Here is a 12,212-nt window from a genome sequence, read left to right as displayed (position 1 = left end):
GACAAGTTAACCACAACCGCCGATTAGTAGTCGCGCCGATAACCAACCCGGCGCATCTATGTCGCATGGAAGGCGATGCGACAGGTCTCGAACGCTGAAGGGCTGAGCATATACAGGACGATTTCCTTGAACGTTGACCGTCAGGGAAGCTATCATGGCCCAGAAAACGATGCGCTATATATAACCCGGATACTGCACTCTTTTGTCGCTGCGTGTTCACGATTGATACCACTGCGTCGGAGAAATGTCTAGTTCGGCGGATACCAAAACGGAGAGGTCAGTTGACTCGATAAGGCAACTCGGATGGATGACGGGTCCAGCCCGTACGGCGGAACACTGTAAAGTGGCCGAATAGCCAGATAAGAAGGAGCGAGAGAACGACTAAACTAAGAAAAGAAGATATGACGCTGTCAATCCGGGGGATAAGCTTCGGGACCGAAAAGGGAAAGTAGGGTTAGGGTAACCGCGCACGGCCTTAGTCATCGATGCACCTTTGCTAAGCGAGAAATCCTCAAATTGACATCGTCTCATTCTGCCCGCGAACTCCCAGCCGATCGTCAGCCAGCAACAAACGGAAAACCGCAACCAGTACGTGCAGATACCCCCTAAAGTCGATATATTGTTGTCGCTGAATGACCTGCTAACATGGATTTTTTTCGCGCGCCCTCACAGTGCAGATGTAGGTCTTCCTCCAATATTATATACATCCATACTCCCCCCCGACCGGCCATTCGATATGGCCAGCCACCGACCCGGCCGACAACCTAAGAAAGCCAGCATGGGAAATTTGTGATTGAGTGAGCGGTGAACTGATGGATTGGATAACAGTTTCGTCAAGACCCTGACGGGTAAGACCATTACCCTCGAAGTCGAGTCGAGCGACACCATCGACAACGTCAAGTCCAAGATCCAGGACAAGGAGGGCATCCCCCCTGACCAGCAGCGTCTGATCTTCGCTGGCAAGCAGCTTGAGGATGGCCGTACCCTGAGCGACTACAACATCCAGAAGGTACGGAATTACCCTAGGAATTGGGAAGGATCAGATGGGATATATGATTGGATGGGCAGTTTCCACGGTCGCATGGGGTTTGAAACAACCGGACCTATCGTGTTATACCTGGGGAAACCGCATCGTTATCATGAAAGAGACGGAATTTCGGCGTCTAGATCGGACGATGTTTTACATTGGATTTGAGACCATTGGCTGACCACTCCAATAGGAGTCCACTCTCCACCTGGTGCTCCGCCTGCGTGGTGGTATCATCGAGCCCTCGCTCAAGGCCCTCGCCTCCAAGTACAACTGCGAGAAGAACATCTGCCGCAAGTGCTACGTACGTTGCACCCCTCCAGGACGGAACGATCCATGAGACGAGACACCCGACCAACCATACTAATCATCGGACAGGCCCGTCTTCCCCCCCGTGCCACCAACTGCCGTAAGAAGAAGTGCGGTCACACCAACCAGCTCCGCCCCAAGAAGAAGTTGAAGTAAACGATTCGCATCATGTTACGGTTTTTCTACGTTGCTGGGAAGAAGATTCGGACGGGTTTATGATGGTCCGGTTGCAGCCTGGGAGGTTTTCATACGATATTTGAATAAAAGAAACATGATAGCCAAGTCAAATGGTGACGGCGCCTCTCAATTGCAATCAAGCTTTTGTAAAACAATCACCTTTTTTTCCCGATCGTATACTTGAATTCGGATATCACGGAGACTCTGGACAGGTTCACTGCTTCTGTTCCTCTCCATTTCGGTGCTCATTCGCTGGTACTTACCAAGTTGATCTAAACCCGATAGCCATGGATCTAGATCGCTACAAAGCCCTCGAGTGGATCAGGATCAGCAACTTGGAGCAACGTCAATCTCAACTAACAGTACCTCATCCGTGTCCTAATACTCCCCAATCAACCAATACACTATCCACGCTATCTCCGTCCTCTCCGCTTGCGCCAACTCCCCCCCCCCCCCGTCATCATGGAAGACATGCGCAACCACTCCCCACGACTCATTCACAAGCCCTATCCTCCCCTGACAACACCAGCAACTAACATCCCCAAATTCAACTTTATTGTCAGGGCCGTAAGAACGAAATTCGCACTGAAATCACATAGTTAATTGACTAGAGGCTATGGACAACTGAACTCTACGCCTCGACGAGAGCCCTTTTGGCCACGGACTAACTAGCAGCAGCCTGAGCAATTGCTGGGAACGATATATGCTCGCGCCAAATAGCAGCAGAAGCGCTCATGCTTGGAGGAACAGGAAACTCCTTGCGGCGACCTCAGAGAAACCGGCTGTACGCCGCTTGGGCTTCGTAGTTACAACGTTAGCGGAAAGCCATTGAGCGGTCGACAAAAGGGAATACAACTCACTACTAGAAGATCTGTCCCTTTCTGGCAGTCCCGCAATCTATTGAGGTAGAACCCGCCGATGAGCCAACTCGGCGTTATCAAATTGCCACGACAAGATCCGAAACGGCGATTTTCCCCTCCCAAATGTTCCGTTTGAATTGACGGAGATATGTATAGCTTGCCATCGGCGCCCCGACAACATGGATGGGAGTTCCCTTTATCTCTAACCAAGTATCAGAGTAATAAGTGAACTGGATATTTTCCCTCCCAAATGTTCCGTTTGAATTGGAGGAGATAACTGGGCCATAGGTGCCCCGACTATGGATGAGAGTTCGGACCCTTTCTAGAGTCAACCGCAGAGACAACAAAAAAAGTGTGAAATGGGCTCTTTGGGAAGCTGTGGATTGATTCCATGGCGTGGCTTGCTTGAGGTTTTCTTTCAATGATTGACATTGCGGCCTGATGCTCGGGTTAATAGAGACATCTGTATATGGATTCAGAGTAAGTCAGACGTTATCGCAACAGAAGAAGAGAATTGCTGTTCGGTTATAAAAGAGACCATGACGCTTTTGAGCTCTGCAAGTAATTGGATGTTAGTGCGACACACATATATGTAAGGAACGAGTGGGAAGTAAGCAGAAATGGAATGAAGAGTGCAAAGATTGTTGGTAAGTAAAAGATGGAAATCAAGAAGAGGAAGAGGATGGAGTAGTAGAGATATATATCACATGGGTTTAAACTATTCACTGCCTGTCTTCACTGCACCACAATGCAATCAAGTGATGATATATATATCCGCTAAGTACGGACTAGACTTTGCCTTTCTGCAAACCCGAGACAAGACATCCCACAGTAGATGTATAAAACTATGGCACGGCTCCTGGAGATGCTAGATAGGGAACTACAGCAGCTAAATCAAATGGAAAAGCCCAAGGACCCTTTCAAATTGGTGCTGTTCAGGGAAAATACGATCATCCTAGAAATCGAAATCAAGTTCGTAGAGGTACATACATACACCGTAACGGATAAATCTGCCGCACAAAGTATAAAGTGGGAATAGGACAGAGGGATCGAGAACGAGAACGCAAAAACAGAGGGCGAAAGCTGGCCAAATCGCTACCGGAGCAAAACTCAACCAGTCTATCAACCTTGAACGAAGGGACGGTGCAAGCCTAGACAGAGATTGCATAATGTTCCTTTCCTTTCCTTCCTCCACGTCTCTACATCATCATCATCCTCTGCGGCTTCTCGCCGTCCTTAGGTTCACCTTCATTGACCTTATCCTTGTTCTTCTTGGAGACGGGGCTCCCGTGGCTGTGAAGTAATGTCGTTAGCATGTAGTTTGTATAAGTGCATCGGATGGGAAACATACGCGAAGAACAGAATCTTAATAGCAATGGCGAGACCCGCATGCAGCACAATGACCAGCACCAACAGGATCTTGCTAGCCTTGGCATCCGTGGCGCTCAGGACGGGGTACAAGTTCCGCAGGAGGAAGAAGACGGTCCACCCGAAGCCCACGCCAACAAGCGCCCAGTTCAACGCCGTCAACGGACTCCAGCTGACCAGGGCGACACCGATCCACACGAGATTTGAGTATCCGTACAGAGCCCAGCACTCGATCAAGTCAGCCGTGGAGCTGCCGAACCAGCGCAGTGCGCCCCACAGCGCGATGGGGATAAGTCCCGTGTAGCCGTAGACGAGGCCCGCGGCGCCGGACAGCAGGGTGAAGTCGTACTCGAAATGCTGGCCGTCGTTATTGGACAGCCACTGCGAGATGGTGCCCGTCAGGAACAGGATGACGACGACGGTGGTGGCGATCCAGAACGGCCCGTACAGGTCCGCGTTGCCCTCGAGCACGTCGAGGAAGTTGCTGCGCGGGTACAGCGTCGCAACGCATCGTCGCAGCACCTCGTTCGTGTCCACGTCGAAGAACTGCGAATAATAGTGCAGCGACCACCAGCTGACCTTGGTGGGTGTGCCGCCCGGCGACCTGTTGCGGTTACCGCGCGAGGGGCCCCCTCCGCCTAGGAACGGTGCCGAGTCCTGGTGCGCTTTGGCGGATCGTTGGTCATTCTCGAAGTCTGTTGAACGTGTAATCAGTAACACAATCTCCGGTCAACTGGGGATATGCTTTCGACAAAGAGGAAGCGATCCGGCTTACTGGAAGGGTGGAATTCGAGGTCCTCCTGGAGATCGGTGTGTCCGAGGTCGCCCTGTGTCCTTTAGTGTTAGATGACGACGGTCAAACAGGGATCCAACAGGGAACGGTATTCGTACCTCTGCGTCGACGTCGACGACCACGTCGTAGCCCCGGTTTGCCATTTTGGGCGATCGTGAGGGGATCTCAGTTGGAGAAGGTTTGATGGGGAAATGGTGGAGGGAGAGAGTGGTGGAGTTGACTTGCAGCCGTCGGAGCAGCAAAGAGTACACCTCAGCGGCCCCATCCACACCGCCCGCGTTGTATCATGATACTGCCGTTCATTTCTCCTCCACGTGAACATAGATAGTACAATCGAATAGGATAAGATCGGAAAAGAAAGTATTTTGTTGTTTATTTCTATTATATTACAGATTGTATTAGATATGAAGCCAAATCGCTGGAATCCTTTTTCTCCTGCATCCATTCATATATCGCGTTCGGCAAACTTCCAAAGTCCCTAGAAGTAGCCGTGTGCCTGAAACGCCGCCTTGAACCGAGAAAGGTACGACCAGATGGGTCCATCCAGTCCCTTCCGGCGGATCCAGAACGACATGGCCCCGATGAAGATGGTGACCGCCACGGACCCAATGGTCCGTCGGTTGTACCATAGGAACTCCAGGGTCTTTTCTTTCCGCTCTTGATTGCGTAGTTGTCGTGCTTGTTGGTCGAAGAGCCCTAGTGCCTCGGTGACCGTTTGGCGGTCGGACAGCTCCCGAGAGGTTTTGAGTACGCTGCACCGAGGAATGGTTTTCCACGCGTTGCAGGGTAACGATTCCGGGGGGCATGTTTGAAAGAGCTGCACGGCTTTTGTGATCAGGCCCTCGAGGTCCAGCGGACAGGGGAGCTTAGACATGGTAAAATGAAGCATTTCCGGCTCGTCGACGGATATTTCCAAAAGTTCCTTCCTGCGGGAGATGATAATAGCGGCAAACAGGTAAATCGACTCTACCGGTTCACGAGCCAAAAGGAAATCGAAGAGTCGGGCGATGTCACTGTACTCTTGAATATCGTGCGCATACAGAGTGAGGGCGGCTGCCAGAGCGAAGAATGGCTGAATCCCGGCAATATGTCGTCGGAGAGCTGGATCGGCCTTTTCGATGATCGCAGGGATGAGATGGAGATGCTTGATAGAGGGTTTTAGGGACGGTAGCATGTAGTCCCGGATCCGGAAAAGAGACATCTGGGCCACCGCCGGTGCGGCTGCCCTTCCCCCGAGCACCAAGAGAAGGACTTGAGCGATATCATGATAGCCTTGGAAGTAGCAAAGCATTGGATACTTGCGTAGGACCTGTCTGATGACAATTGACAACTCATCCTTCTTGCGGGCCCGCTCATCTTCGGCACCTGCGCGACTCAGTTAGCCGATAAAGCCATTGGGTCGATAGACGGGGTGCCTACAGTCAGGGTAATAAACAAATGATCGGTTCACGTCTAGCTGAACTTGGTCCTCATCAGCATGGGGTGGCAGGTCATTCCAGTCCGTAAAGTCATGTTCAGGGATCGTTCGATCACAGTGGAGGAGAAGAGGCCCTTTGATTTGTCAATTGTCGTCCCCATACTAACAGCATACTGAGCTCCCTTACAGACGGATTGGCGGATTTCATCACAGAGAAATCCCCCTTCGGAGGTTGCGTACGAAACCAGTGCTTCGTAATCGCGCAGATCGCATGCGCGACGGATGGCGACCTCTTTTTCGGCTACACGGGCTGCAGCCGGGTCGTGCGGGGGGTCCATCGGAGGGGTTGATTCTTTTGACATCTGTTCCGATGCCATCTCTAGATCCGTGCCGACATCAGTTAATGCGTCGGTTTCGGTGTCGATCTCGGCGTTGCTTTCGGGCCACCGTTGGATGTCGGGCCATTCAGCCATGAGTGAGATGGAATCGTAGATGTCGGGAATCCAGGTAGACGGGGACGATAGTTCTATCCCTGGGTTGGCAATTTCAGGCAGCACCAAAGGGAAGCAACAAATAGTCCAGAATAAGTAACACGCTGTATTTCAAGACAGCCAACTCAGTCCCTCAATCTCGTTTATTATGCAGATGCACGACAGGCTTGTAAGTATACAGTAGGACGGCACCATAGGCAGGAATGCAGTAGCCGGTGGGTCCGGGTCAGTTCACACACGACGCAGAGAGATCGTAGAGAGTACCGATCAACCAGGGTATGTTTGTCTTCCGATCATGAAATGGGCTTAGGAGAAACGCATGGACGATTTAGCACAAATGACATGCATTTGCGGCTGGGCAGCATGTGGAGGAACCGATCGGGCAGAGAACCAGTTCTCGTAGCGGGATGAAGGCCTGATGAAGCAGTAGGACAATTTAAACGAGATATGACCCCCTCGTTAAAGTTTAAAAAAGAGACAGAAGCCCAGACTCTGAAGTATAACGAAGTAATCAAGAACCCGACGGTGGTTTGACGATGGAAAGATGCGGTCGAGTCCCGTGATTTGTTCCATCTTGTCGTTTCTTCTTTGGACGACTTGCCGACCGCCTGCAGAGCGACAGACGACTTACTTAAACCAGTCCACCAGCCCCTCCATGCTTGGGCGATTATATTCAAGGATGATCGGAGGTTGTGATTGATGGTTTCCTACAACTTCCTCTGTCAGACGATCTCTTGTCTTCTCAGTTTCTTCTTATCCTAAATCAGTCTTATGACGAGGTATGATTCAAGAGTGTTTTGTTTAGGTGTTGGTTCCCTCCTTATCAACTCCCCCCACGATCCCCCTCAACAGAAAGACAAAAAAAGTCAGAAAAAGAAAAAAAAAAAAAGTTGAAGATAGGCTGCAGGTTCTCGAGTGCCCAAAACTGTGGCGGTGGATGGTGGGCACTCAAATCGTCTAGCACCGCCCTTCGATTCGTCCATCATTCCCATTGATTTCTTCGTCGAGTCATGCTAACCCCGGAATTATTCTTCCACTAGCCTGCATGTTTCTTTCTGGGATCAGTTTATGAGATTTCTTTTCAGTCTATCGGTTTATCTATAGGCACTACTCCCAAGAGTGGAAAAGGCGTCAGGCTGTGCTAGCCAATCCGTACTGTCGGAACCACTGAAGTACGGATTACTTGCAGGTGGCTCTAGCTCGCCTACATAGTGTAGGTAGTTCGCTCCTGGCTGGGTTCATTCCATCTATCTTTTTTGGGTTGAGTCGACAAGCCAGAGAGTGTGAGAGCCAGAGAGAGCGAGACCAAAAGAGGGATCTTCCTTGAACGATCGGATCGGTCTAATTGGCGGATCACCATTGCTATCTTTCGATTGCAGTGAGAAGCACCATTCCGTCATTGTCAACATCTCCCGATCTATTTTCCCTCAACCGTACCAAGATGAGACAGTATCCCAAGATTACTTTAAGCATGATCATGAGAGGACTTCTTTCCGGGCTCGATTTCTAATCAATTGATTCTTTGCGTTTTGCCTATACTGCCGTCACTGGCGCGGCAGACTACAGCGTGGGGAAATCATCGCTGAAATCCCTGCCTTCTTTGTCCTCTTAAATTGCTTCATTGAAGCCCCAGGTTTTCCCCACTTCTGCGCCGTCTTTTCGGGAAATTTCTGGACCACAGAGTCATGGCTCAACCAAGAACTAGCCGGGATTCCGGTACGTTTTTCGCCAACCTTCTGGCGAACCGACGTAACGCAGGAGCAGCGGAGGCCAACTCGCCGTTGAATAGTAGAGCCAAGGTTGGGTTGCTCACCCGTACGCTTATCCCAAGCCCCATCATCCAGTGGATTCTCCCGGCACGCCTGCGAAGCAAACTCCAGAATGACGTCGTGTTCGTTGGGGAGCGAAGCCTCCAAATTAAAGAAGCAGTGTCTGGTGTTCACTTGGAGACTGTCACGTCGAAGGCAGATTTCGATGCCAATATTATGGCAGCCAAGGCCATCAACGTGAGCGCCGAACTACCGTGGGAGGCTCAGATGAAGCTTGAATCCGGCACAGACCTTCCAAAAGACCTGCCTCCCCAAATCTTAGTTCTCAGCCTCGCGTCCAAGGAGCTGGTGTTTCTGTATTATTCTAATCTGGATGGGCGATTTATCCACTTTCATCGCCCTTTACCGAACGATGTCAGCACCTTCGAGCGATTTGGGAGGAATATTGCTGTCGAACCTCGGTAAGTCGCACTGAATCAACCAAGGGTCCTTATTCTGAGAAGCCTCGCAGGTCCCGTGCTGTCGCGGTCAGCGCCTCATGTGATTATTTTGGAGTCTTCGTCCTGCAAAAGACCCCTGAACTCCAGGCGCAGATGTCCACTGACGAGCTAGATCCGGTAGCAGAGGTACGTTATAGAGTTCGCAGGTTGGTTGCGATGTACTAATCGACGAGTGTATTTCTGCAGGAACGCTTCTTTCGTGTTGACGGGGACATCCTCTTCATGGAATTCTTATACCCCAAGTCTGAAGATGCCGGGAAAATCATCTTGCTACTTTTGGTCGCCCAAGATCAGCTCACGCACGCGATATGTTACGAATGGGATGCCAACGAAACCTTCCGGCATGCGACGCCTAAAGTGACCAAACGCCTGCTGGCTTTCGAGGATAGACTGCCCACCATGCTAATCCCGTTAACAAAGACATCTTCCTTCATGCTCATCACAACGACGTCAATGGCGATATACAAAAACAGATTAGATCCGCGGCGACAACCTAGTAGGTACCCACTTCCGACGTTGGACAGTGAATCGCAAAGGGCACCTCTGTGGACTCGGTGGGCAAGGCCCCTCCGTAACTGGCTGTACAACCAAAAACACGACGACATTTATCTCTGCCGGGAGGACGGGAAGATCTCGTATCTAGGAATCGGCAGTGAAGGCGAAGTAGAGAATCAAACACACCTCGGGCAGCTTTGCTGTGATGTTGATGCAGCATTCGATATTCTCGACATTGGCCATGAGGGTGGGGACCTGCTTCTGGCTGCGGGCAACACGGGGGACGGAGGTCTGTTCATCCAAAAAGCTCGCGATCACCCTAGATGCGTCCAGAAGTTTATGAATTGGACGCCGGTCACAGATTCTGTCATTGTGAGGCCTTCCGGGCAGGATCAGTCCAGCACCAACATCCCCGAGGACCGAATGTTTGTATGCTCGGCGTCATCGTTTGGGCGCGGTGCCGTCGTGGAACTCCGCCATGGCATCGAAGCGCAAATCGGGCTGGTCATTTCCCTGGAGGATATGTTCAGTATGGGAGATATATGGACAATGTCGGACGGTATGGACGGGGGAATCTTCGTTCTTACATCCGACCCGATCTCTTCCACCCTCTTGCACCTCCCTGCTGATTTTGGAGACGAGATCTCTGCGATTGATGAAGCAGACTCTGGGCTGGACTTTGGAGCCCAAACTTTAGCTGCGGCGTGCACCAATTCTGGTGTTGTCATCCAAATTACCGATAAAGCGATACATCTCGGGGCGATTGCTGAACCCGCAGCCAATTCCCGTTTCGAGTATGGGCCAGACCAGGCTATTGCTGTTGCCGCGGTCAGCACTCATGCCTCCCTCATCGCTACGGCCGTTCGTACTCGAAATGAAGTGCATCTCTATTCGAAGCGGTTGACCGTAACCAATGATGCTCAACTCGGACTTGTTGATGTCGGTCAACCCTTGAGAGTCGTGGACGAGCCTGTCTGCATGTCCATTGAAACTTTTGGTAGTGGATCTTTTGTTTTTATTGGGTCAGGCAATGGGAAGATTTCGGTCTACCGCGTGCAGGAGACTGTGTCATTCCTTCTCGAGATACCCATAGACCTAGAGCTGGGTGAAGACATTTCGAAGGCAATTGACAGCCTTGCAGTAGTCACTGTTGCCACTGATGGACCTGCTCAGAGGTACATGGTCTTGTGCGGTCTACGAAGCGGTATCCTGGTCCCACTTGAATTGGGCTTGGATCCTGATAGTGCCACTGCTCCGATTGGTAGGTCACCGAACTCTCTGGCTAGCTTCTTCCGCTGATGATTTCCGAGTAGTGCTGGAACAAGCCTTGCCACAGCGACTGGGGCATACATCGGTCAAAGTTCAGAGCAGGGGAAATTTCGCCCTATTGACCTGTGGGCACGGTTTTTGGCAAATGTCTTGTATCCAAAGTTCGGGTAGATCGGATTGTATTCTTCAAAAGATCTGGATCACGGACCAAAACAATGTGCGTTGCCCAAATCCACCATTCTTGAAGATAAATGTCTAACGGTATTGTAGCCCGCTTACCACCCAAAGAGTGTGCATAGTTTTGCACTCACAAGCATCACAGACCCCGAAACGGGTAGCTTGTCCGACAGCTTGTTCTGTATAGCAGACGGGCAAGTCATGATCTGCACCCTGGATCACGAGGCAAAGACTGTGCCAAGGAGGATCGATTTGCCTGGCAGCGCCAACAGACTGGCGTACTCGCCGCATCTCCGAAGTTTAATAGTAGCATACACCCGGACCGAGTACGACACCGAATCGGATCCCATCCGACGCTACACTCGGCCATGCATCGAGTTCGTGGATCCCGATTCACAGCAGTCCGTTGTCGATATCCTCGAGGCCCCGCAGAGCGAGCCTCGACCATGGAGACCACAGGGCACTGCAGGGGAGAAGATCAGTTGTATTCTCGACTGGACACCGAAGAAGGGCGATGAGGAGTACCACATGATCGTCATTGGAACTGCTCGTAAAAACCAACCTGATCGAGGGCGGGTCATCTTTCTCCAAGCATCTCGGAGCCCGTCCAATCCTACCCAGATTGAGTGCACCGTCAAGTACATTCACAAGTTCGAAGGCCCGGTGTATTCCATCGCCCCTTACGGCGATTTCACTCTCATCGTTAGTACCGGCCATGAGATCGTGCCTCTGGAACCCAAGTCCTCCCAAACACGATGGGTCCGCGCCGCCAGGTTTCCGGTGCTGTCACCGGCGATGTCGATCACCACCCGCGAGCCCTATGTATACGTGTCAGCGTCGCGCGAGTCGCTGATGGTGCTCAAGGCCGCGGATGACCGACTGGTCCTTCATGCATTCGACCGCCAAAAGCACGACGGGCTCTCCCATATTCACCTTGATGGCGAGATGAAACTGACCCTGGCCTCGAGCAGAGGGGGACGAGTCAGTATCTTGACCGAGGAAGGGGTCGCTGATAATGACAAGGTGATGCCCATGGCGCTCTGCGAGGCACACCTCCCGTCGTCTGTGATGAAACTCGCCGCGGGTTCCAGCCGCTCGGCCTTATCCCCCGAATCCCGAGTATACTACGGCACAGCTATGAACGGTACTGTCTATAGTTTCTCAACACTGGGCGAGACAGAATGGCGGTTACTCCATCTACTACAGGACCTCTGCGTCCGGGACCCCGTCGTCTGTCCGTTCAGCCCCAAGCGGAAGCAACAGAGGCACCCGGTGGGCCACGAGCCTCTCGACTTCCGGCCGTCGCAGATGCACATCGACGGAGACATTCTCGCTCGTCTCGTGCCCCACGGGTCGAGTCGTCTCACGCATATGCTGATGGGCGAGTCCTCTTCCCTTGACACGACCAGCCATGGAGAGACCTGGACCCGATTCAACGAGTTATCCATGGCAGTCCTCGGGGAAGAGATGAGCCCTGTCGATGCGGTAATGGGGTGGTTAAAGAAGATACTGCATGTGGAGTTTTGAATATAGAGACATTTCCCCATCCAGCTCCGACCA

The 12,212-nt window shown here is 51.7% G+C and overlaps 4 protein-coding genes across 4 annotated transcripts; 2 read left to right on the top strand and 2 right to left on the bottom strand.

Moving 5' to 3' along the window:
* Positions 1-420: 420 nt before the first annotated feature.
* P168DRAFT_156268 (ubiquitin-domain-containing protein) lies at positions 421-1,446 on the top strand. Its single transcript, XM_024832832.1, has 4 exons — positions 421-588; positions 673-679; positions 829-1,331; positions 1,406-1,446. Coding segments are annotated over exons 1-3 (375 nt in total). The 5' UTR covers positions 421-587; the 3' UTR covers positions 1,196-1,331; positions 1,406-1,446.
* Positions 1,447-3,294: 1,848 nt separating this feature from the next.
* Positions 3,295-4,739, bottom strand: P168DRAFT_310931 (Yip1 family protein). Its single transcript, XM_024839445.1, has 4 exons — positions 4,633-4,739; positions 4,517-4,568; positions 3,725-4,436; positions 3,295-3,666 (listed from the first exon to the last, which is right to left on the bottom strand). Exons 1-4 carry the CDS (start codon positions 4,675-4,677, stop codon positions 3,573-3,575), a joined length of 903 nt encoding a protein of 300 aa, XP_024692918.1. The 5' UTR covers positions 4,678-4,739; the 3' UTR covers positions 3,295-3,572.
* Positions 4,740-5,012: 273 nt separating this feature from the next.
* On the bottom strand, positions 5,013-6,289 carry P168DRAFT_236974 (uncharacterized protein; the record flags this gene model as incomplete). The annotated part of the gene is made up of 3 exons (XM_024833543.1): positions 5,013-5,899; positions 5,954-6,085; positions 6,139-6,289. 3 exons carry the CDS (start codon positions 6,287-6,289, stop codon positions 5,013-5,015), a joined length of 1,170 nt encoding a protein of 389 aa, XP_024692917.1.
* A 1,838-nt stretch (positions 6,290-8,127) lies between these two features.
* Positions 8,128-12,179, top strand: thtA (the record flags this gene model as incomplete). The annotated part of the gene is made up of 5 exons (XM_024833514.1): positions 8,128-8,672; positions 8,723-8,837; positions 8,898-10,467; positions 10,520-10,692; positions 10,746-12,179. 5 exons carry the CDS (start codon positions 8,128-8,130, stop codon positions 12,177-12,179), a joined length of 3,837 nt encoding a protein of 1,278 aa, XP_024692916.1.
* Positions 12,180-12,212: the final 33 nt, after the last annotated feature.

This window comes from Aspergillus campestris, assembly GCF_002847485.1.
Source record: "Aspergillus campestris IBT 28561 chromosome Unknown P168scaffold_6, whole genome shotgun sequence".
Taxonomy (NCBI): domain Eukaryota; kingdom Fungi; phylum Ascomycota; class Eurotiomycetes; order Eurotiales; family Aspergillaceae; genus Aspergillus; species Aspergillus campestris.
The sequence above is the reverse complement of the archived record's forward strand: the minus strand, read 5'-3'. Positions and strand labels throughout refer to the sequence as shown.